The sequence below is a fragment of the Miniopterus schreibersii genome, assembly GCF_964146895.1.
Source record: "Miniopterus schreibersii genome assembly, chromosome: 11".
In the NCBI taxonomy this organism is placed as follows: Eukaryota; Metazoa; Chordata; class Mammalia; order Chiroptera; family Miniopteridae; genus Miniopterus; species Miniopterus schreibersii.
Window position 1 is genome coordinate 6,820,719 of NC_138111.1, and position 25,697 is coordinate 6,846,415.

Here is a 25,697-nt window from a genome sequence, read left to right on the forward strand (position 1 = left end):
ATCCTGAGATCTACCTGAGATGGTCTTAGGAAGTATGTTTCTGGGCATTAAAAAAAGATGTACTTGTGTGTGTGTGTGTCTGGTTTCCAGTGTATTTTTGCAAAAAACCACATAGCACAGAGACCGTTTTATGTAAAAGATAAGAAAGGCTGACCGATAAGCTAATTGAATCATGCAAATAACTCTTTAGCCAGGGGAGAGGTCCCTGCAGGCAGGCTGAAAGCCCATGTGAGGGAGGACAGCTCTGGAGGGCCATCTATTTTATAAAGTTTACTCTCACAGTGTAACTGGCTCAAGATTAATGGGAACAGTGGCCCTAGACCTTGTTTTGCCTGGTTCCACCAACTGAAACAGTAAAACAGTTGTATTTATCATAGACAATTTGCTGCAACTGATTAACATTAATCTGATTTCCTCTGAGTCAATTTCCTTGAGATATATAGTAAACAGGCCAATTACCAGCTATTGACTCCTTTTATTATAAAGATTTAGATATCAGAGACAGATGTGTATGTTAATATATGGAATTTCTCACCAATTGAATAAAACAAAAGCAATGTTTAATCTAGTTAAAGGATTTCTAGTTGGTCTTACATTTTACAAGTTTAAAAAGTTTTTTTAAAGAGATGTGAAGGCCCTGGCTGGGTAGCTCAGTTGGTTGGAGCATCATCCAATACACCTGGTCAGGGCACATGGAAGGATCAACCAATGATGCATAAATAACTGGAACAACAAATCAATGTTTTTGAGTATTTTTTCTCTCTCTCTCAAGTCAGGTTTTTAAAAAAGATATGTTAAGAGAAGTTGCGGAGTTTGTTGTTGTTTAATGGCATCTGCGGCTCACTCTCTCAGACATACTTTTCTTGTTCTGACTGGTCTCAGAAGTTATGGAAGTGAGAAGTAAGGGTGACAAGACTGGTTATTTTGAAAACATTACAACAAAGGTTTTTCCATCTACCAAGTGCCAACTGCATCATTAGGTCAGGAGGGAGGGTGTGAGCTCCAAGGAGGGCGACCCAGGTTCAAAGCACGGCCCCTTGTTGTCCTAGGCGTGTGGCCTATGGCATTTGCTTAACTTTTATGAGCTTTTGCCGGGCCGGGTGTGGCTCAGCGGTTGAGCATCGACCTAGGATCTAGGCGATCGGGGTTTGATTCCCGGTCAGGGCACATGCCTGGGTTGTGGGCTTGATCAATGACTCTCTCATCATTGATGTTTCCGTCTCTCTCTCCCTCTCCTTTCCTCTCTCTGAAATCAATAAAGATATATTTAAAAAAACAACAACAAACAAACAAAACTTTTATGAGCTTTAGTTCCCTAGTCTATGAAAATGGAGATATTCTCCTTGCGGCACGCTCAGAGCACGAGGACCAGGAGGACGGGAGTCAGCAGGGGCTGTCCTTCCTCCTAGCATCACCATCATCTCAAAGTCCCTCTCTCAGAGGCCACACACTTCCGTGCCCAGGCCTGCCTCTGGTCGGGCTCTCTCCTTGGCCTGTACTGGCTGGCTTGCATGGTGGCGTAAGAAATGGCATCAACATTTAATCATGAAAGCAAAAAGTTTATTCATGTTTGAAACTACATATAACTACCACGAGGAAGACTTTTTCAATCCAGGGTGTAATCCAGTTAGAAAGGAACACGAAACGTTTTTAATACATTAGAATCACCGCCACAAATTATTTCCATGACTCAATCAGTTTCAGAATCGCATACAATACAAAAAGAGAGAAAGGAGAGGGGCCCCATTACACAGGGTGAAATATACAGTACTGAATACTGAAATCTGAATGCATCACAATTAGTCGCCGCTTTTTTTTTTTTTTTTTGCATGAATTAGTAACAAGATGAAGAACATTCAAAATGTTTCTCAGTATTTACAACAGTTTTACTGATCCTGTGTTAATTTAAGACCCAATGTTTCCACTCTCGGTTTTTTAAAAGTTGCAAATGCAACCCTGATTTTTCTTTTAAAAGATTACAATGTACATTACATTTTATGAAGGGAAACAAAGAGTTAATTACAAGATGCAAAAAGATAAGAAAGAGACAAACTACAGCGTGAGTATTGTTCAGAGGTAGTAAGTGAGCACTCTAAGCTACAGAACATGTTGAAATTCTATTGGTTTGTATGAGTTCGCATGAGGTAATAAAGCTGTGTTTTGATTGGTGAGATGTATAAATACTCTTTTGCTACACTATATACAACACTCCAGAGAGCAGGGCCTTTGTTGATGCCCAGAGGACGTAGCAAACCTTGACAAGCCTGTGCAGCACCCAGCGCACACCATAAAACCCAGACAGATCTCATGTTCACCTCTACCAGCAGCAAGTACCTTCATCTCCCAGAACAATCTGGATCCATAATTTAATTACCAAGCAGACTCTGGGCACTGGTGCTTTCAGAGAGAAAAGATGCTACCAGTCTCTGATCTAATTATAACAGAAGAGATTGCAACACAATGTGACGAGGAAGATTCTTAAACACAACCATCATTAACAGAGATAGCCAAATAGCTCCTTTATTCCAACTCCATTAGCGATATGAAAGACAATCAAAGTCTGCGATGGAAATATGCAAGAAGTTCAATTTAGGTGAGGTGAATCTTTGCATCTGCTTTAACGATTGAGGTTTAGCATACATTGTACTTTTTTTACCCTTAAGGCCAAGTAATTGGCAACTGTGAAACCATTAATGTAAAATATTGATAATAAATTATGATAAAATAGCTACAGGACTGTCAACAATGTTAAATCTCGGCCTAATTGGATAAAGTGCTTTTTTAACATTGTGTGTTTTAAGTATAAATACAAATGATTATGATTCCTTAAAAAACAGATTACCAAGTTCTCTAATAAGACAAGGTTTTATAGTAAAGCTGTAGATGGTGGCTACAAAACCGCTTGCCTTTTCCTCCTATTGCTCTGAATGCACTTGTCAAGGCATGTCAGCTCAGGGAAAAGTGTTGCCGAGATTAGTTAGAGGTATCAGAGTGCACACTTCCTGGGCCTTCTGTAGGAGAAGTCACAGAAGATGGAGTTGTTGCGTCCTGCCAGCCTCCATTAGCCTGAAAGGAGAAACACAGTTCAACGGGTGCACGTCTACATATTAATTCTACTCCCCAATTTAAAATACCCAGATGACAACACAAGAGCAAAGATGCATTAGCGAAATGTATTTTCTAAACCCACTTTGGCAGCACTCTGAAGCATGTGTTAAAGTGGGATTAAATGCATGTAAAACAAATCCATCCCACCAAGTAAAGACTTGGCAATAAATCAGCACACCAAAGGAAGGCTTCTGCCACTCTCAAGCTGGCACCAAGCTCGGCCTTGGATTTGCTGGTGAAGAAAAAGTGACTGGAAATCTTCAAGTAGGGAGCAGTAGAGAAGCTCAGTGCACGCCTCAGCAAGGCCTTGGCTCCATGGAGTACAAGCTTCAGCCCAGCTTAATCCTGTTTCCACAGAGAAGAACTTGCCCGGCCTTTTCCACACATGCCTGACAGCCAGCTACTATAACCCTCAGAAAATGAAGGCCAGGCTTTCCCTCCAAATAGGATCTTCCAGAATGAAACGCATGAACTGTAGAGGAGCACACACTATTCAAATCTGCATTCCAATTATCTCTAACTGGAGCTCCTATCTGGGATGCTGCTACTGCTTTCACAGGCCGCTGGCCCTTCCTGCCTCAGGTCTGCATCAGCAATAACAGTACTCAGGAACAAATTTGCCTCATGTCTTGGCCTATAGAGGCAATTGCTGAAATCAATGTCTGATCAGATTTCTGCTGTGGCAGACAGCTTGTCGCTACATATTTTTATGTCAGTCAAGAGGGAGGTGCCGGGCCTGTGTGTTGGGAACACTGAGTGGAAGTGACGGGGCGGGCCTTTCTGGAGAGAAGGCGAGGGTGAGCTGGCTGATACCCAGTGCCTGCGGCACAGGCCAGCCTCATGGTAGGCTGCCCCAGGCCTGGACCTCCCACACCAATGTCAGTATGGTCATAAGGTCCCCCGGTCCCCCCATCTCCCTCACACCCATCTGCAACTTCTGAGAGTCCACTCAAAACACTCAAAATGTCTTCTTTTGGCCTGTGTCACCAGGCTACTGAGAACTCTCTTGATTCCCTGCACAGCCTGGATCTGGCTGCCCGATGAGCCCTGTGCTGGGATCTTTCCTTCTCCCACGATCACTGCCCCTGGAGAACTCCCTTCTTCTCAATGACTGCATAGTTCTGCATAGAAAGCAACTTTCCTCCCTCTAGGATCACAGAGAAAGGCAGTGGGGCCCAAACGATCCCACAGAGATGACCAGAGCCAAAGGAAAAAGGTTTTTCTGGGCTTGAGGAATATCAAATTCAGGTTAGGAAAAAAACCAAAGTGACAACAGTGTACTTTCAAAGCCCCAGTAGTGCAGGGCGATGCCGACATGCTCATGTGTATTTGTGGACGCTAAGAAATCCTCTTCTCTATCTACAAGGTAAGCTGCTTTCACTTCAGGTACGAACATCTACTTAGAAAAAGAAAAACTCTTATGCAGATACAAGTCTAAAGATATTCCATCTGAAGTAAACATCATTCCTCTTTTATCCAAATTTATAAACAACAAATGTACAATATTTTTACCCAGCGTGGCAGCTGGAGGAGAGGTTGTCAGCAAGCATTCTTTTTTTCAAAATAAATTAATCCTTACTCTGGTGGTTTGAGATTATGCACTGTATTATACAACAGCGCCTTATCAAGCCTCATCAGTGAAGATGGAATTCATGTCTGTAAAACGCTGCAGGCAATCACAGTTTCATATTTTATCATGTTGATAAGGATATCGCACATTCTCTGAAGCATTTCAAAACACTTAAATGAAAAAGGAGAAATGCAACTAAAAGGCTTTTTATATGGTTTGTTGTGGGTTATTATGAGTTATTTATAAACCCAAAAAGAAAGATTTGACATTTCAAATGTAAAGGATTTGAGTATTTAATGGTCCTTTTTCCCCTTTACAATTGAACATCCTCAATCACTTTTTAAATCATTAATATTTACTCTCATAGCAAGCCAAGGACCTAAAAAAGGAGAAGCTTGTCCATTTTCTTCCTGACTCTCCCACCATGTGCTGGGCAGTTCATTTCCTCCCCAAGTCTGGAATCCTAGATTCTGTCCTCCCCCCCCAAGCTCCACCCTGGTGACCCAATCCCCCTATCCTCCCACCCCCACTCCCTTTCAAGAGCTTTAGCCATTTTCCATCCATATCAGGGCACAGGGGAAAAGTAAAGTTTTGGTGAAATGGCTACAAAAGTCAAAATTATTTCTTCCATAATTAAAAACTGAGAGGCTGTTAAGACACTGAGAGGCATGTTTGTAGCCCATGCTGACAGCATAGCAAACTGCTCTGAAGAAGAGAACTCTCTGTCTAGCTTGCTTTGATCTGCTGGGCCCTCCAAGGCTGTCCCCTTCCCCTGAGCTGTGTTGGGGAATTTTTCCTGCTGCTCGATTCTAAGATAAATGCCCTGTTCTTCATCTCCCTGGGACCGCACAGCATGGACAGTAGGAGATGGCATCCTAATGGGCTGGTGTTTAAGTCCCTCTTGATGACAGAGCACAGCCACTCTGGGCATCTGTGAGGACTTCTAAGCGCACACAGGTAACATCAAGTGTTTAAGTTCATAAAATAATATGTAGTGAAAACACTGCCTTCCCTACCTGCCAACAAGATAAGAAGCCAAGTCAAATGGCCATTAATTTACTTATTAGTCGCCGTTTACCTGACACTGTTCTTACAGCTCTTCAAGTCTGATTCCCCAGAGTACTCACGTTTAAATTATGTGGACTGTACAGTGAATTTCCTCCAAGGCCATCACTGTAGCCTCCCGTCTGATTGATAACATGACGGAGGGTATCCACCTAGACGTGAGACGAAACGAAATTCATCATCACAAATCTATTAAAACATCATCACTTACAAAAGGAAACAATTTGAATTATGTGTGCCACGAGGGTTTAGCATTTTCAATGAAAGGCAAATTATCAATCAAATGCGACTGGCAGAATTTCAACAACTCTTTGCATATTTAAACTCACACATCTTTGTTTTTTTATGCCAGCCAAAGAGTAACATCTTCATGGCAATGCAAACTTTCCATCTACACCAACCAAATGCGTGTGCTGACTGTGGGTGAAAACTACTTATAAATATGCATACTGGATCTCTCTCTCTCTCTCTCACACACACACACACACACTCACACACACACACACACACACACACACACACATCTATGTGCATAAAAACTATTCTCAATAGGAAGAGAAAAATGCTGAACCTGAAATATACTTTAAGAACTTAGATTTTTATATTCTGACTTAAAAAAAATAGACATAAAACAATAATATGTTTTTAAATCATACACACACTGGCACACACAATTTTTCTGGCCTATTTTGGCATAAAAATAAAATGCCCCCAACCTCTCCATGAGCTCAAGCCAGAGCCGAATGCATTCACAAAGTTGATCAAGTTTGAATCGTCAAAAGTCACTGCTCGCTTGACTTCTCATTAAATTAAATGGTGGGGCAAATGGGTCACATTTGGAAGCGCCCAGCCCAGGTCCTGCACAGATGTGCAGACCACTTCCATGGGGTGAGAGTAAGGAGTTTTGAGCCCAAACCCTACCCTGCTAGAAAGGCCCCAGTTGGGGCATTTCTCCTACCTGTGATTGCACATTGGCTCCGACTTGGGACCCTTGGTAAGAATCCCCATTCAGACTCTGCATGTTCATGAACATGTCCCCAGAATTTGGGAGGTTAAAAGAACCAGAAGAACCTGGAAAGGAAAGAGTTAAGTGGCTGAATAACAGAGAGCTACACACAATCCTCACAGACCTAGAGGCAGGGAAGGAGGACAGGCACAGAGGGAAAGGTCTGCACAACACGAAGCATTTCCGATCTAAGAGGATGAAGAATAACTCCAGAGAGCTAGGTCGTGTGGGTCACGCTACAGCTCGGAGAGTCCTACCAAGGGGAAGCCCCAGTAAGAAACAGAGAGAAAATCGAAATCCACAGAAAAACACCCCGTAGCTGGCCTGGAACCATCCCGTTTTCATTTATCTCTAGGATTTAATCATTAAACTGCTCTTCACGTCATTAGCTGCCATGTGGACAACAACCCAGAGAAGGAACATTTTTCCGAAGCTCCTTCCTAGCCATACATTCTACCTAACTTTTCTTTCATCTGTTCTCATGTTCTATTAAAAAGAACCTGGCGGGTGGGAGAGAGAAGAGGGAGGAAGACAACGAAACAAACAAAACTCCCCCTCATTTTCTGAACTTTGAAAGATATAGTAACAGATCTCTTTAGAAAACCCCTTGAACTGTTTCCCACATCCATCAGTTTGGACTAGCTGCACATCTCCAATTGTTACTCAAGTGCCCTATAATTTTAAGATGTTTCTAATTCCATCCCAAATGACACATAAAATTTGGCCAAAATGTGTTGTGTGAGGAACCCAGATATTGCAGCCTTGCACTAAGCCCGTATCCCTCACAGCTAACCGCCTACCAATCCCAGCAAGCAGCACAGGGGCTGACAAAATGCTAAGAAGGGCAGCAGACCAGAGTCCGCGGCTGCGTCAGACAGAAAGCACGGCTACTTCGCTCCAACGTTCTAGCAACAGAAATTTCCCACTTCTGCTATTTCATTCTTGACAGGCACTATTGACCTTAAAATGACATAAGAACAATGTAGTTAAAATAATCATTAGTGATGGCACTTTGCCTAATTGCTGAATTAAAAACCACTACAAAGTGTGAAAGTTCCAGAACCTACCAGTAGCGAGTGGAACTCACTATGAACAATGGGTTTTTACATGCTCTGTAAAAATCTTCACCCATCCCAGGAACAAGCTTGCATTTTTATATAAATCTTCCTTTACAAAACCACTGTGTCCTGCCGGGCTGGTGAGGCTCAGTGGTTGAGCATCGACCCAAGAACCAAGAGGTCACGGTTCGATTCCTGGTCAGGGCACATGCCCTGCTTGCTGGCTCAGTCCCCAGTAGGGGGCGTGCAGAAGGCAGCATCGCTGATGTTTCTCTCTCATTAATGTTTCTATCTCTCTATCCCTCCCTCTCCCTTCCCCTCTCTCTATTAATCAATTAAAAAACATTTTAAAATAATAATAAAATCACTGTGTCCTCAGTAGGGCCCTTGTTTCCTGGCCTGTGGGACAGGGCTTCGTGGCATAAGGCTGCCCGGGCTAAGCAGGGAGTGAGCACCCAGTACGCACCAGAATTTGGCGTGGTGGGCGAATTGGTCTGGTTGTTCTGCACAGCTGCGGCCACTGCGTGTGCGGCTGTCACGGCTGTCTTTGCAGCGTAGAGGTTGGCTTCTTCTTGAAACTTGCCGATATTCTTCTTGTACCTGATTCGTTTGTTGCCAAACCAGTTGGATACCTACAAATCACAGAGCAATGAGTGAGGAGAAGAGAAGTCAGAGAGTGAAACAGTCAAACTTCCAGTAACTGTTGGACACCAAGGGGATCCTTTGGGAGACACTCAATTCGGAGTCTGCAATCATACCCTGTGGGTGATGCATAACTGTTTGGCGGGTTCACTTTCTTTTTTGCAAACCTCAAACGCTCTTGGAATGATGCTGCTTCCTGGAGTCAGCCACAGCAACACTAAAACGTTCATAAAAAAAATATTCAATTGGTGTATACCAATTAGTATATAAGTGATCAGTCCCCCCAAAAGGAGCTGAAAGCTAAAGGAAACGTTTGTTAAGTTAGGTAAATAACAAGAAATACTTGAGAAAGAATAACTATTCTTTCTGGGTCTGGAACAATTTTGGCAGCTGTGTAGTAGAATCATGTTTGGTCTGCTGAAAAGAGTAACATCGATTAGTAATGGATGAAAAATCCCTTTGACTCCTGCCTCAGAAGATGCCGTCTGTCTGCCAAGATGGCTGCTCGAGCTCTGCAGTTAACATGTGAGACGGTCACAACTTGAAGACTCATATAACTCCAGCAAAGTCAAATGCAAAAACACAGCAGCGGCTCTGATTTCATCCAGTGAACTATACTTATTTCTTTTGCAAACTACTTATGATGTCAGCCATTGCAAATGGGAGAGATTTCTAAAGAGGATCTTGTCCACAGGCAGATGTCAGCACATTTCACTGACAGCACAACTTCCGCCCAAGTCACGGCTCAGCTGCATTACGTGTTCAGGCGCCTGTAGGTGAGCTACAGAAGGCAGCACCTAAAATCCACACAGCAATTTATAAGAAGGTACAAACTGCTATGGAAAAGGCTCTAACCTCTCTTGTTAAAGTAACAGTTAAAAAATACTTTTCATTAATTTCTTAATAATATGTCAAAGGGAAATGTTGCTATGGTGTCAGGCTGGGTGGGTCACTGTTTTATCCTGAACAGCTATTCAGGGCCTCGAGGAAAAAGAAGGAATGGTATGAGCCCTCCAATCCAATTTATGCCAATGGGCACGCTTGTTTGCCATCTTTGCCAAGTCTTTAATTGCTTGGGAAAAGAACTCTCATTCTTCAACTGATGGCACTCATCCTTCTGAAAGAAGCCAGAGAGCCCTGGCAAGGGAGACACACGAGGACGACAATGTTGGCCTTGCGGCCGCCCGCCCGCGGCTCCCTCCTGGGGCATCACTGTGCGCACACATGCAGGCACACTCTTTGAAGAGCCATAGCAGGATTCCTTCGCTACTTCTATCCCACCAGCATTTCTCTCCCCTAAAGGATTGTATATATCCCTTCCTTCATACCAAATAGCAACAGTAACCATCATTATCACCTAATGACTATCTCCTATGTGCTCGCCCAGCGTTACACAGAGCCCTTTGCCTACTTTTCCTCATTTTATCTTAACAATCTCAAGGCCTAGGTAGCTGATGGAGGTGGTTACAACAGGCTTCACACCTGTCCCAAATACAATGGCCTTTTCTCTCTCTTCAACTTGTTTGACCTCAGAGGTATCAGATACTTGTAATTACCACCCTCCTATCTAAAGCACGTTCTTTGTATGGTTTCTATGATATTATGCTCCCTGACACACCAGGGTGTGTGCGTGTGCGTGTGCATGTGCTCCAACACTCAGCTCGCGGTCCTCTCCCTTCTCCTTGAGCGATCTGATCCATGGCAATCACTTCCATTGTCGTCTCTGTGTGGGTGGCTCCCAGATTTCCATCTCTACCCCTAACTCCTCTGAAGAATTTCAGTTCTTAATTTCTAAGACATTTTCCTACAAATGTTCTGCCACAACCTCCAGCTCAGTAGGGCTAAAAAAGAACTCACGTGTCCTGTAAACCTGTGTCTCCTTCTCTATTCATGGCACCTGCACCGTCAGAGATGTGGCACTACCTCACAAAGTCTCTGATTCCACCGTTAAACACTTCTAATGGATAGGAAGCTCTCTATTTGGAACTAAGACCTGGTTCCCTTTCATTGGTTTTAGTTCCAACATCTAGACTGTCACAATACAAGCTCTCAACAGCCCTGAGGGACCAAACCCCACCCCTGCCATTGCCCTTGTCTGCCCTCCCTTCTTTGAACCACACATGCTTGGGATTGATGTGCATGGTAATTGTGTAGTGAAAGGGAGTTAGGAAAGTACACAGGTAAGGAGGCAATGAGGGCCTGAGCCAGACAGAGCATTAGGTAGGAGTGGACAGGGCAGATACCAAGGAGGAAGAATAGGCAGAATTTGGCCATGGACCAGCTGTGGCGGTCAGGGGGGAGGGAGAAGCCAGAGATGCTGACAGGGTGCCCAGGCCTCCACGAGGATGGAGACAGATGCTCTGGGAGGGATTTCTGCAGGAGAAGTCAGCCTCAGTGACTATTAGAATCCATTCCCACTCAAGACTTATCTGGCTCTAAAAACAAAAGTTCTAAATCAAGATAGAAAAGGGACCCTAATGGTATCCGTTCTGATTATGCCTGTTAATGCAAGTTCTCTTAGACCCTACCTCACCTTTCATGAGTGTGTTCTCAGCTCAGGAGGCAGACCTAGCCAGTTCCTTCAATATATACTACTACTCTAGCTTGTCTGAATAAGACTGTCAGGCCTTTGAAAGAGTTAAATATTGAATATATCTATAGTGCAAAGGGAGATACTCCTGGTTGAAAGGGAATTTGGCATTTCTTAAGCATAATTAATGAAAATTCCCCAACTCTGAATTTAGCAACAAAGGCCCATCTTAAAATTCTCTTCTTCTAAACAATTCTCTGTTGGATTCCGTGCTTTGTAGTTAATATTACCTTGACAATCAGAGAAGCTATAATACATTAATGAAACCTAGCCAGGAAAATCAGATTACAGCTTTATTAACAGTTTCATAATTGAGGAATCTCTGTACCATCAAAGGTCTCATCTCTAGATATGTAAGAATCCTGTGTTTATGCATACCCCTGGACCAATCAAACAACAGTCATCACTAATAAAGGTTTATTTAATTCTCACAGTAAAATTTTAATATCACCAGCAGCCTGGGGAAGCTTTAGCAAGTGGATTTGCTTGACATCAGATCGTTTCTATTCTGCTAGTCCCAATACTTCTTAATCTTTAATATCAAGGCAATTAAAATTAATGGCCACTCATCTGAAGCTACTGTGGGCAGTGTTTCCTTGACATCAATTGTTTGATGGGATTACCTAGAGGTTAAACTAACAAGCAAGGTTTAATTGGAAGCAATGAAAGAAGCAGTGATCATACGTTATGTTTAACCTGCATAACCACATCTAAATGAATATCTAAAAATGTTAAACTATTTCTCAAATTAAAATATGCACGTCACATTCAGATATCACAGATTTGGGCATTGCAGCAATACAGCTATTAAGACCATACTGCTGCAACTGAGATCAACGTAATTAATGTATAAATCGACACCTAAGTTCAGGATTTTTTCCCCCCACCCTTTAAAAACAGATGGACACAATTAGTTGCAAAAGAACCTCTACCCTCAAACAGGAGGAGGCACCCAAAGCTACAGATCACATGTGGTCCCTCCTATAAGTGCTCTCAGTGGAGCCACGCTGTATACATGGGGCACTAAGCAGAGCAGAGCTTGCTCCATCTCTGAACTCGAATGGTCTGTACATTGGTCCCCAAATAGAAACACAGGCAGGAAATTGGTGGAGAGAAAGGGAATACACTGTCCTGTGCTTCTCTTTTGAGCCACGTATCAAGGATTCATGACTCTGGACTATGCAAAAGGCGAAGGGCCAGGCAAGAATTTCAAAATCAATTAAAAATGAGAATAAAAACACAAGTACTCTCTTCCTTCTACTGATGTTCATTGCTATCAGCTCCCAGACTGTGAGCTTTTGGCAATCAGGGGAATGAACAGTGAACGTTTTGCTGGCTGCTAATTTTCTGGAGCCCTCTGCAAAGCCAAGAAGTGGCCAGAAAAGCTTCCGGTCTCTCCCATTTACTATAGCCATGCATTTTCCCCAACTTCATCCAGCTGCTGATTGCCAACTGCTTTTAAAAAGCAAAATGTTTTTATATGTGGCATCTAAGAGACAAACCAGAGAAATAGACAGTAGAGGGGTGGTTGCCAGAGGTTGGGGGTGAGTGGGTGGGAGATCTTGGTCAAAGAGTACAAACATCATTTATAAAATTAACAAGTGTGGGGATCTCATGTACAGTATGGTGACTACAGCTAATAATACTGTATCATATATTTAAATGTTGCTAAGAGAGTAGGTCTTAAATGTTCTCGCCACAAAAAAGAAATGGATACAATTAGTTGCAAAAGAACCTCTACTCTCACACAGTAGGACGCACCAAAAGCTACAGATCACATGTGGTCCCTCCTGCAAGTGCTCTTATATCTTAATAAAGCTGGGGGAGGGGGAGTAAAACTCTTTTCCAAATACAATTAAATTCGACTTCTGTATTGCCTTTTTACCGTCTTCAAAAGGTATTCAGAACCTTTCTCTCACTTAGAACCTTCAGCTCTGAAGTAGGTAAGTCAGAGTGGGTGGTCTCACATAATGGGTAAGTGCTTGGGACTCAGGGTCTGGTTTCAAAACCACACTCTGCCATTTATTCTGAGCATTTGGAGCAGGTTATTCTAGTTATTTTAGTGTCTCCTCTCATAATCAATGAGAGTAAGAAGAAGAATAGTAGTATCTTCCTCAGGGAATTGTTGGATGCATTAATGATTTGGGCACATAGTGATTATCTGATAACTATTAGCTATTACTACCACCCAGGTTCATCAATGAAGAAACAAGAGCTCTGGACTATACACAAATTGCCCAAAAATCACAGAGCAAAGTGTGATGGATCCAGATTTCAACCTCAGAGCTTCCCAGAGCTTCCCCCTCAGAGCTTTTTCCTGTTTTATAATCATATGGTGTATGTTTACTGAGTACCTGTTAAGTAAGGCCTCACTTAAGGTCACTGATAGGTTCTGTGACTTTAAGCAGAACAACATATAATGAAACCAATTTTACCATAGGCTAATTGATATAAACAAGAGTTAAGTTCCTACAGTATCTTAATGTTATAATGAAATGATGTTGAACAAAATAATGTTATTCAAGGACCTGCTATACTGTACTAGGTGCCATGGAAAGATGAAAAAATAAACATGTACCTCTTCACCTACCTGGAGTTTACAATCTGGTTATGAAAGCAATGCTAGACACACAAAATAATTGGCAAAAAAATGCGGGGCAGTGACGATCACACACTGAGCTGTCCAGTACAGATTCTAAGTGCCACAGGAATTTGGAGGAAAAGTTCCAGCAGGTCTGGGAAATCACAGCAGACTTCCAAGGTAAGATGGAACCTGAACTGGACCTCAGCTTCAATTCAGTTCACTTCAACAGCATTTTTATTGAGACTCCGTATTTCAGAGGTACAAACCTCTAGGAGCTGTGCTGACACAAACAAACCACAAACATAAGCTGCTGCCCCGTCTCTGTCTCCCCTAGACCTCTCCAAGATCCCAGAGACTTACTCTACTCTCTTACTTTATTCTCTGTTCCCTTCCTAACCTCTAGGCCCCCTCTGTAGTGAAAGAGGAAGGAGAAACCACTCAGACCGTCAAGGAGTGCTGACATGGATGTGGTGACATCTGAGTGGAGGGGCTATCGAGTGAGGAATATTTCTATTAGGGAGGATGGGGGAGCAGTGAGGGGGGGCAGGCATGGGTATCGGGATGAGCAAGAGTAAAGGCATCTGGAGGATTGGCAGGCTCTGTCCAGGGAGAGTGCTCTAGGCAAGGAAAAGCCTGAAGACGGGCTGCAGGCTCTCATACCCGCCCCCCTGGGCTCAGTTAAGTGCCAGCTGAGCAGAGGGCAGACTGAGCTGGAGCATGAGATTTCTAGAAAGTCCAGTGGGGAATGGGTCCCGGTGAGACCACCTGAGGCCAGATGAGGCAGCTTTTTCATCCAGGTGCCTGTCCAGTACCAGCGGTCTACACATTTTTGCTAGAATACTCCCTAAAGAAATCTTGAAAAATCAGGTACCCACTCACATATTTTTCCTCCTTTGCACATTTTTAAAGTTGGCATCTACAATTTTTCATTATAAGTTTATGTAGCTGTAAACAATGTTATTTCAGTTATAAATGTTGACATTTTAAAATAAAACAGTAACACTATTCTTTAAACGTATCCAACCAAATCTAAATAGCAAAGCAATTTGATATCCACTATCCATTTTAAAAACAAACAAACTTGCTTTTCATTAACAGTTAAAAATTTTGGGTTCTTTTTTGTTCTTGGAAGAGTATTTCCATTTTGTTTCCCTCCCATATTATCTTAAATGCAATATACTTTCATGCTCTGCAATAGAAACATATGGAAATGGAAAATTTTAAGATGTTTTTATTTCCTGTAATTATAAGGCTCTACATGTTTAACATATATTTTTGGATTAAGCTATCATTACAGTTAGTCTAAAATTTATCAAAGCAATACAAATATTTGTTTTGATAAATTAAAACTTATTTTGACCATCAAAAGTAAGAGTTTGTCACACACGCATTTCTTAATCAGAGGGTGTGGAGTTATAAAATCCTGACTGAAGGTTTGGTTATCACTAATATTTCACACACTTTGGGGCAATAAGCCATTGTACTGGGTGAGAATACCCCTTTTATAAAGTGGAAAAAGGCCAGATGGGAAAGGGGAGGAGGGAAAAAGGAAAGCCACACATGCTTTCCACCAGAACAGCTTTCCAAGGCACCTGGATTTCAGGAAGGAGTACATACATACATGAGAAAAGCTGGCCAGTGAAAACCCTGAAACCAGGGACGCCCTAGCCCCCTTCGGAAAATCTCCACTTACTTTGCGGAGCATGCATACCCTAGTTCGAGACTGATGTCTTACATGAGCAGACTAACTCTGAGTACATGCTAACTTCTTTTTGTGAGTACAGCATGGGAGCCCCCTGGGTCAGGTGTGCCTAGTAAAGACCTCCAGCTACAAAAACAGGGCTGTGTCACAATGACCTTTTGGGGCTAGACAAAGAACAAATTTGCCAGCTTCAGGAACTCAAAAATGTTCTGATTAAAGAAACCAACCTAAAGGGGTAGATAAAGTTTACTTATATTTAGCATAACCTTTCTGGAGAATAGGCTAGCAAATATGTACATACCCTCTGACTCAGCCTTACTGAGAACTTATTTTGAGGAAATATTTAGAAATATATGTGCCAAAAGATTTCCTACAGTCCTACGTTTAATAGCCAAAAAAAGGAGATTAATTTATAGCACACCTGTATAATGAGATATGATCACTGACTGAAAATCATGTTGAGGAAGAATACTGATGTGGGGAAAATATCCATAACATAAAGAGGGAAAAACAGCATTTTTTTTTCTTTGCATACAGCATAAGAACTTTTGGGGGGTGAAAATAGTCACACATAGCCCTGGCCGGATAGCTCAGTTGGTTAGAGAGTTGACCTGATAGGCCAAGGTTGAGATTCTATCCCGGGTCAGGGCACATACAAGAATCAACCAATGAGTGAATAAATAAGTGGAACAACAAACAGATGCCCTCCCCTTCCTTCCTTTCTCTCTAAAATCAATTTTTTAAAAATAGTCACACATAGACATATATAGTTGTGCACATGCACACATATACACATATGCATGTGTGCACAGAAAAAAAATTACTAGGTAACATGTACTAATATGTGATTATCTTTTAGAGTAGATTTATAAGTAATTTCTATTTTTGTGTTTTTTGTACATTTTCGAGTATTACACAAATTGATTTCAGATATGCAATTTTTTAAATCAGGAAAAAAAAAAGTACTTTTCAATGAAAAAAGTAACCAATCTGCTTTTTAAAACAATCACTTAGAACTCATGTAACAATCTTAAAGATCAACTCTAGAAACCAACAATCCCACTCCTGTATTCTATCTGGAGGATGGGGTTCAGGTCCAAGAACTCTTAATTAAAATCAGACATTTTGTAAATCTCAAGTGATTAAAATTTCTCAGATCGTTTTGCATTTCAGAAAAACTCCATGTTCAAATTAAAAAGCTAAACTATCTATGATGTCTCTACAGTCACTGAAAGCCAATTTATTAATTAGAATTAGTTGTATCTTACATTTCAAATTCTATTACTACACTTACTTATCACTTAAATAACAATATTAAATAAAAGAAAAATTATTATTGAAAGACTTAATCTTCAAGACGCAGAAGTGTGGAACTTTACAGAGTTCATCCCTAGTTTTGCTTCCCTGCATGAAACACATTAGGGAGAGGATCAGCACTTGTTTGAAAAAGAAGCAGCTGACACTAAAACATCATTATTGAGATTAGCAAACTAAAAATTTATGAAGCACAAATCTTAGAAAAATATGCGATTGTGTTTCCCATGTTTACTTGTGACGCATACTTTATGTACTGTGCCTAATTAAACGCAACAGATTATGAAATGTTGAAATACCAAGTCGGGTAAAATGGAACATGTAGCATATTTACATGGTAAACAATTTTACCTCTAATAAATAGTTTCTCCCTAATCAATATGTTCTCATCCCCATTATATGATTCAACTTGAAATGAGGGATGGAAGCGAGAGACTGTTCAATTTTTAAAGTTAATGGTGTTAACAAACTAAATCTCACTGTGCTCCTCGCCCTCCCAAGGGTGCACGTTCAGTATAAGGACAGAAAGGCGGGACACACTGTAGATAACCACATGTGTGCATTCCCTTGAGAACTAGACGGCAGCTGAGCAAGCGCGTGGGAGCCGGACAGATCTGTGTGTGTCTCAGCTCTGATTGCCCAGCTGTGTTACCTTGGTCAAGTCATGTCATCTAACGTTCTCCTTTCTGGTGTACAAGATGGGATAACGATGCCCAGTCCTCACAGGGCTGTCATGAACATTAAATGAGATAACATGTGAAAATACACAGGACTATGCCTGAGATATACTAGGCACCCAATAAATGTTAGCTCTCCCTTTTCTTAGAACAAACAAGCAACTAGAGCAACAACAACAAAACCCTCTACAGGCTACACTTGCTCCCTGTAGTCACAAATATCAGGTCAGCCTTTTCACAGGAGCTTCGAATTCTGGGGAGAGCCAGTCTATGTTCCCAGCGCTACCAGGAATGGGGAACACAGGCAGCAGTAAGAGAAGGGAAAAGGGGGTGTCCCCCACACGGCTCAGCATAATAAATGCCCCACCAGAGGAGACCTGGACCAAGAGCTCCTGCCTCCCCACACCTGCGGGGCCACTATGCCTCCGTGTCCCTCCTCACTCCTGCCCCAGCACAGCCACCTGCACAACAATGTATTGGACCTAGAATTTGTAGGAAACATGAGTTTATATCCTACTTGTACCTATATTTACAACAGCAGCCATTGTATCAGGAACTTTACATGAATTATCTCATTTAGATAAGACCCAGTTTTACTAATGTAGAAACTGAGGTCAGAAAGTTTATGTAATAACTTGCCTGAGGTCACGCAGCCTTTCCTGTGCTTTTTCCATGATGCCTTATGTAGTAAGAACTGTTTTTAATTAATACTCTTAATTATAAAAAATTTAAAAATTGTTTACTCAATTTTATTTCTTTTCCATTGCATTAAATGGCTAGGGCTACAAAAGTATATTCTACCTTTTCAGTGCAAAACATTTTGGCTCTTTTGTTGTTAAAATGTGGGCTAGCCCAAGAATCTAAACCATTTTTTTCTTTTTAGAAAATAAGTTCCAAATTCCTAACAATTGCCTTGAAAACCAAGTTGAAACATAACCACTTCTAATGGGAGGCATGAACAATAGAAATTCAGTTTCCATAGTATTTGAAATAATTTAAAACAGATTCACTTGTCAAGTACTATATTTTTTTTATTTGAGGCTGTGAAAAATTTTATTGCCATAATGTACTGACACCCTCACAATCTGGCTTTGCCCTTTCTACTCTATGCATGATAGACGGATAACTGCTCATGACATTCACAAAGAGGTTCATCTGCAAAAGTATATAAAACGTCAGCCTCCCGGCCACAGTACATGAAGAAGAGATGACACCATCCGTCTCCCTAAAACACGTGCTGAGGGGTGGTTCTAAATGACCACAGATGAGGTTTTCAGTTAAAGATGTTTTTCTTTAAAATTCTCATTTAAAAAATAAAAATGTGCTAGGTGTACAGCCGAATAGGTTCCTTCATAGGCTCCACAGAAAGCCGTTGGCAGATTCTGAAATACTGACAACCCAACTGTGAAACTGCCTCCCATCAGCTGCACTGAAAGGCAGAGCCATTCACCAAGCAACACATAAGCATCCCAGAATTAAAACTCAAGAGCACTCTTTAATAAACAACAATGGACCAGATTGTTTTGTCTGGATAAGTGTCATGTAAATCTAATTCCTGTAACTGAAAACATCAAAATATATCCAGTGTCCTACAGCCAAGCCTTTTGTTTCATGGAAATCCTTATTTATTCAAGCACCACTCCCTACGATATACACACCCCAGTTTTCTTTCCTTTATAAAATCCAGAAATTTTCACTGAATTTATTTAAAATGGGAATGCCTGTCTTCAAAAGGTATACTACCCTTTCAACATACATAATTAATTCTCACTAAAATTAATCACATACATTTTTAGAGAAAATAATACACCAAGGGTAGGTCTATTCAGAGACTAAGAAAAGACACACAACCCAACTTGGGAGACCCTCAGCACCCCATGGCCCTCTGGTCTCAGCTTCACGGAGCCTATGAAAACCCAGGGGCTGGCCCTGCTCGCACACTAGCTTGTTGGAGGGCACAGCCTCTGTTCCCCCTTTCTTTCGGCACCTTTACAAGACTCTGTATGCACAACATACCCAGCAAGAAAACTCTGGTTGAATGGGTGACAAATCAGCATTTATGGAGCACTAGTGATATGCCAGGCCCTGTAACATACATGATCTCATTTAGCCCTCAAACCTCTGAAGAAATTATCATTATCCCAATTTCACAGGTCAAAAAATGGAAACTTCAGGTTAAGTGATTAGCTTAAGGTCACACTGCTACTTAATTATGGTGGAGTGAGGTCTGAGTGACTTTTCTGCACCTTCTTATACTAAATATATACAATCATCTGGAGTTAAAGTCCCAATTTCTCAAAATAAGTAATAAGAGATGATAGTACCATTGCCTACATGGAACACAAGTAATGCAACTTAGTTTAGGTTAAAAAAATCTAGAGTGCCCAGCCGGGCATGGCTCAGCGGTTGAGCGTCGACCTAGGATCCAGGCGATCAGGGTTCGATTCCTGGTCAGGGCACATACCTGGGTTGTGGGCTTGATCAATGACTCTCTCATCATTGATGTTTCTGTCTCTCTCTCCTTTCCTCTCTCTGAAATCAATAAAGATTAAAAAAAAAAAAAAAAGCAACACTTAAAAAAAAAAATCTGGAGTACCTGCAGGGCCATGATCAAAATATCCAACTTTAGGAAATTAAGGGGAGAAAAGGAAACTATTTATATTACTTTAGAACTTTTCTCCCTTGATCTTCGGCCCAGTCATCTGACAAGGTCCCAGAGGGGTTATGGTAGCCCATTAGTGCTTTTCTCTCTTCCACTTCTGGGCTCTGCGCTTTGCTAGGGCAAATCCCCAGCCCAGGGCTTTGGCTGGCTGTGCCAGACTCATCTCTGGCCAGACCATTCATTCTACACACATTTAGAGCGCTCAGTAGGCACTACGTTCCCGCGAAGGGGACCTGGCTCACTTTCGGCCTCTCAGATTCCACCTTACCCTCGTCCCCACCCTGCCCACGACCACGTACCCTCTTGTAACAACAGCTGTAGACATTTATATAGGGCTCCTTAAGTGCCAAGCTCTGTTCTAAGCATTCCACATATATTAGCTCAAAAATCCCCATAAAATCTAATGAGATATCCATTGCCCCCAATTTTTTTTAAAGGTAGTGCATAATATATGGTTCAGAATGAATATCTGCAAAGAACAGGCATATTAAGAAATATTTGCAAAAAATATATAAGACTTTGTTAATTGCTTTGAAGAGGGGGACTAATAAGAATCTGAGATGGGAGACTTGAAAGAACCAACTTTTGGTTTTGTTGAGTTCTACTGTATTTTTTTAAAATTTCATTTCTTTCTGTTCTTATCTTTATTATTTCCTTCCAGCTTTTTGGTTTAATTTATTGTTCTTTAATAGCTCGAGATGAACTGATTTTCTACTTCCCCCCATGTATATAATACACACACGATACATACATGTATATGTAACATATGTTTAATGTTTAGAGCTATAAAATTCCTTCTATGCATGGCTTTTGCTGCATCCCATGAATTCTGATAGGCTGTATTTTCACTATGATTCCGTTAAAACATTTTCCAGTTTCCACTGTGGTTTCATTAACCTATGAGTTATTAAGAAATACAGGGGTAGGCAAAAAGTAAGCTTACAGTTGTGAGTATGCAAAACACAGAGTTTATCCTTGTATTATTAATTATTGTATTATTGTCTATTGAACAACTGTAAGCCTACTTTGCCAATCCCTGTATAATGTTTTATTTTCAAACATCTTTTTTGTTATTAATTTTTAGTTTGATTCCTCTACAGTCAGGAAACATACTCTATGTTTTAAATTACTTAAAATTTATTGAGCAGTGTTTTTCTGATTCAGAACGTAACTTTTCTCTGTTAACTTAAAAATTAATATAACTTTTCTCTGCTTAAAAAGAACATGCATTTTGCACTTGTTGGGTATCGTGTTCTATGTATGTCCATTAGGTCATTTGCTAATCATGACATTCAAATCTTCTGTATCTGTGCTACTCCAAGTGTGGTTCATAAAGCATCAGCATTACCTGGAAACTGCAAATTGTCAGGACCCACTCAGACTCTTTGAATCAGAACCTTTGGGAATAGGGCCCAGGAATCTGTATTCCAACAAGCTCTCCAGATCATTCTCATGCATGGTCAAGTTTGAGAAGCACTGTTCTACATCCTGAGTGTATGTGTGTGTGTTGTTAGAGAAAGATATAAAAATCTCCTACAGTGATTTTGGATTTATCTATTTTTCTTTGAAATTTTGTAAGTTTTTGCTTTATGTTTTTGAGTTTCTGCTAATAGGATCATATCAATATAGAACTGCTATATCATCATTATTTAGTGCCTCTCTTTATCTCTAGTAAAACTTTTTGCCTTGAAGTGTTCGTTATCTGATAGAACAGAGAAACACCAACTTTGTTTTGGTTATTGTCTGCATGTTATATATTTTTCCACACTGTTATTTTCATTCTTTCTGTGTCCTTATGTTTTAGATGTGTCTCTTAGACAACACACAGAATTAGGTTTCACTTTTATATCTTGTCTGATAACATTTGTCTATTACTTCCAGCATTCAATCATTTACACTCTTTCCTTTTTATTAAATTTATTGGGGTGATACAGGTTAACAAAATTATATATACAGGTTTCAGGTACACAAGTTCTATTTCCTCACCTTTCTTTAGATTGCTTATTTTTAAAAATTATTCCACATTTCCTTCTTTATTAGTTGGGAAGTTACATACTCTTTCAGTATTCTTTAAGTGACTACCCTAGAGATTATACATTCTTAACTAAGTCTAACACTAACTGGTACTTTTATATTAATTGGTACTTTTATAACCTTTTGCAGAAAACTCAAGAGTATTAGAAAAGTTACCCTTCCCTTCATAACTTACAAGGCACTATCATTGTGCATTTTAATTCAATACATATTGTAAACCCATTAAACTTTATTATTTCTTTCTTTCTTTTTTAACTGAAAAAGTCTTTATTTCACTTCCACTATCAAAGGGCATTTTTGGTAGATATGAAATTCTAAACCGACATTTAATTTATTTCATTTCTTTAAAAATATCATTCCACTGTATTGTGGCTTTATTGTTTTCATTAAAAAAAAAATTAGTAGCCAGTCTAATTGCTGCTTCTTTGAAGGCAATCCCATTTTCTCCCTCTGGCAGCTTTTGTTTTAACTGTGTTCAGTGTGGATTTCTATTTATTAATTCTTTTTTGAGAATGTAGTTTTTTATGAATCTACAGTTTGGAATCTTCCATAGATTTTGGAAAGTTACCAGCCTTTCCATTTTAAGTATTGCTTCTGACCCACTCTTATGTTTGCTTCTAGGATTCCAATTACGTTTATTGCAGACTTCTTATTGTATCCTCAATATCCCTTACTCTCTCTCATGATTTTCTACCCTATTATCTTCCCCCTATTCTTTAGTATGATTATTTTCTTATGACCCATCTTCCAGTTCACTAATTCTCCCTTCAACTATGTCTGATCTGCTTTTAAACCTATACACTGAATTCTTAATCTTGGTTATTATATTTTTGGCTCTAAAATTCCCATTTACCCTTTTCATGTTTTCCAGCTCTCTGACAAAAACTCCATTTTGCCTTCTATTTCCTTGGATATATTAAGCATAGTTATTTTACATTCCATATCAGATCCTTTTATTTTCTAGATTCCTGTGGATCTGTTTCTACTGTCTGTTGTTTGTGCTGCTTTCAATACATGCTGTCATGTCTTCTTGTATGTTTGTGTGTTTTTTTCTGATTATATGTCCAATGTTGTATTTGCTCTGCTTATAGAAACAACCTGAAGCCTAAAATGACGCCATCTTTCTCCACAAAAAAAGTATATGTGCTTTTTCCAGGCACCTATAAGTACTAGCAATCCAGTTTCAAGGACTGAGGTAATGTGAGGTAATGTGAAGCAGATTTACAGTCACCTTGAGGGTCTGTGTCCTTCAAACATACCCTTGCTACTAGAATGTAGCCCTAGTAGTTTTTCTTAACCTAAAGCAAGGGAAATAAAGTAGCCTCTGTTGGATAGTCCCAGATGCCTAGACACCAATTCCCACCCTGTCAGCCATGCGAAATTATCAAAAGCACTGCTTAATCTCTCTTAGTCACCTTCTCAAAACTGACAAATGACCCGGGGAAAGTCATTTCTCCTGGCCTTATTTCCTTCTTATCTGCAAATTCCCTGGGCAACATCATCCATTCCCAGGGACTCAACTAGGAACTTAAGTGGATGACTCCCAAGCTACACCTTTAACTTTGAACTTTCTCCTCAAATATATTTCCAAACTGACCATTTCCCAACTGGGCAATGCAAACCTAGCATAACTATCACAAACCTTTAATCACTCCCACACCCAAACAAACCAGCACTTTCTCATGTGTTTCCTATGTCAGCTAATAGTATCACCATCTTCAATTATCTAGGCTAAAAGCCTCACCTATCTTCTATTACTTTTTCCTCTTCAAATTCATATCCAATTATTTACCCAGTCTCCAAAATATCAGTCCTACCAACAAAATACTTTTCAAATCCATCCATTTCCTATTGTAAATGGCCTAATTTGAAGCTTCACCACCTTTTGCCTGAATTATACCAATAATCTATCTAGTCACTCTCATGCTAGTGGTTTCCTCTCAAATTGATCTTACACATTTGTGCTAGGATTATCTTTCAATCTGATCATACACCTCAACCCAGAAATAGTTATCTTCCATAATTCATTTCATAGCACCTATTTACCATATGGCATATTAATTATATATGTTATTATTTATAATTACATATATTTCAATTATCCTTCTCTCTTCATTAGAATAAGTGCCACAAGGACAGAATCTCTGTTGTATTCACTGTTATATGTAGCATAATAACCAGAAATCACTAGTTGCATAAATTCAGCTGAGTTAATAAATTAATTAATTAATGCAAAATAGACATGTAAACTGATCAACCTCATAACTGCAAACAAAACTGCAGAACATCTAAACATCATAATTGCAGACCTTCCCAATCAAGCTCAAGCTTGACTTTTTACCTAAATCATTTCTTCAACAAACATTTACTGAGTGCCTTTGTGCTATACACTGTGCTAGGCATGAAGAATATAATGCTGAATAAGACTGCAGTCCCTATCAACATGGAATTCACCATCTATTAGGGGAACAGCATTAAACAATTCATTATTTAGTTATAATTGTGGTAAGTACTATTAAAGAAAAGTATAAGAATCTATGAGAATATATAATGGAGGATGTAAACTGGGAGTACAAGTAAAGCTTTCTTGAAGAACTGATGTTTGAAATGAGCTTTGAATAGTAATTAATACGATATCTATATGTTTGTGTAGGGCAGAAAAGGTTAGACCCTTCCAGGCAGGAAAAACAGCATAATAATAATTACTATTATATCTTCTTCTTACTCTGTGATAGGCATTCTGTTGGGTGCTTTACATATATTATCAAACCAAAATTCCTATAACCCTATGAAATACATGCTATTTTTATCTAAATTATATATATGAAGAAATGAGGCACAGTGAGGTTAAATGACTTGCCCGAGATCACAGAGTTAATAAGCTGGAAGACTTTCCTTATCCTCTCAGTAGAACATAAACCCTTCCTTGTACCATATTCCAAAATGGCACCCATAGGCACCTGTACACTCTCCTAGGTAACTTTGTTATTCCTGTTGTTAATTCTCACCCGAGGACATTTTTTCCATTGATTTTTAGAGAGAGAGTGGAAAGGGTGGAGAGAGACAGAGAGAGAGAAATAGAAGAGAAACATCAATGTGAGACACATCGATTGGTTGCCTCCTGCTGGCACCCCAACCAGGGCCGGAGACTGAACCTGCAACCCAGGTACATGCCCTTGATCAGGAATCAAACCCACGACCCTTCACTGTGGGAGCCAACCCTCTAACCACTGAGCCATGCTGGCCAGGGCTCCCAGGTAACTTCTGTATCTTATCAGTAACATGTCTGTCTCCCCCAAGAAATTTGACATTTCTAAGGGTAAAGAACCCTATCTGATTCATCTTTGTTTGTCACAGTGCCAAGCACAATGCCTGGTACACAACAGGCACTCAGTCCTTGTTGAGTGAGTTAGAAAAATAGCCAAAAATTTTGAAAAGTACCTTTAACTGGATAAAATTAATTTATACTGTTTGTAGCTTCTACTCTCAAAATCCATACTCATTTTAGAAAAGTAATATGCTCTCCACTTAGCTGACAGAAGAGTCAGGAAAGGAGAAGAAACGCCAAAGACAAGGACAAAGGAAGCCCAAGAGCATCACTGGAGAATTCCTGCTGTCCCAGGTGGGAGAATCAGAGAGTCAACATAAGTGGGAGGCCAGGAGCCTTGGATCTGGAGCCTCTTCT

The 25,697-nt window shown here is 40.3% G+C and overlaps 1 protein-coding gene across 2 annotated transcripts in view; it reads right to left on the minus strand.

Annotated features, from left to right (window-relative positions):
* Window positions 1-1,541: 1,541 nt before the first annotated feature.
* The window catches only part of PBX3 (PBX homeobox 3), a 177,083-nt gene continuing 152,927 nt past the window's right edge, over window positions 1,542-25,697 (minus strand). Inside the window, exons 6-9 of one of the 2 annotated variants that reach the window (XM_081150550.1) lie at window positions 8,274-8,439; window positions 6,702-6,814; window positions 5,806-5,895; window positions 1,542-3,066 (exon numbers count right to left, since the gene is read on the minus strand). In XM_081150550.1, the coding sequence (XP_081006676.1) occupies window positions 2,974-3,066; window positions 5,806-5,895; window positions 6,702-6,814; window positions 8,274-8,439 (462 nt within the window). In that variant the 3' untranslated portion in view covers window positions 1,542-2,973. The remainder of the gene's footprint in view (window positions 3,067-5,805; window positions 5,896-6,701; window positions 6,815-8,273; window positions 8,440-25,697) is intronic. The other variant, XM_081150551.1, reaches the window with a different exon arrangement.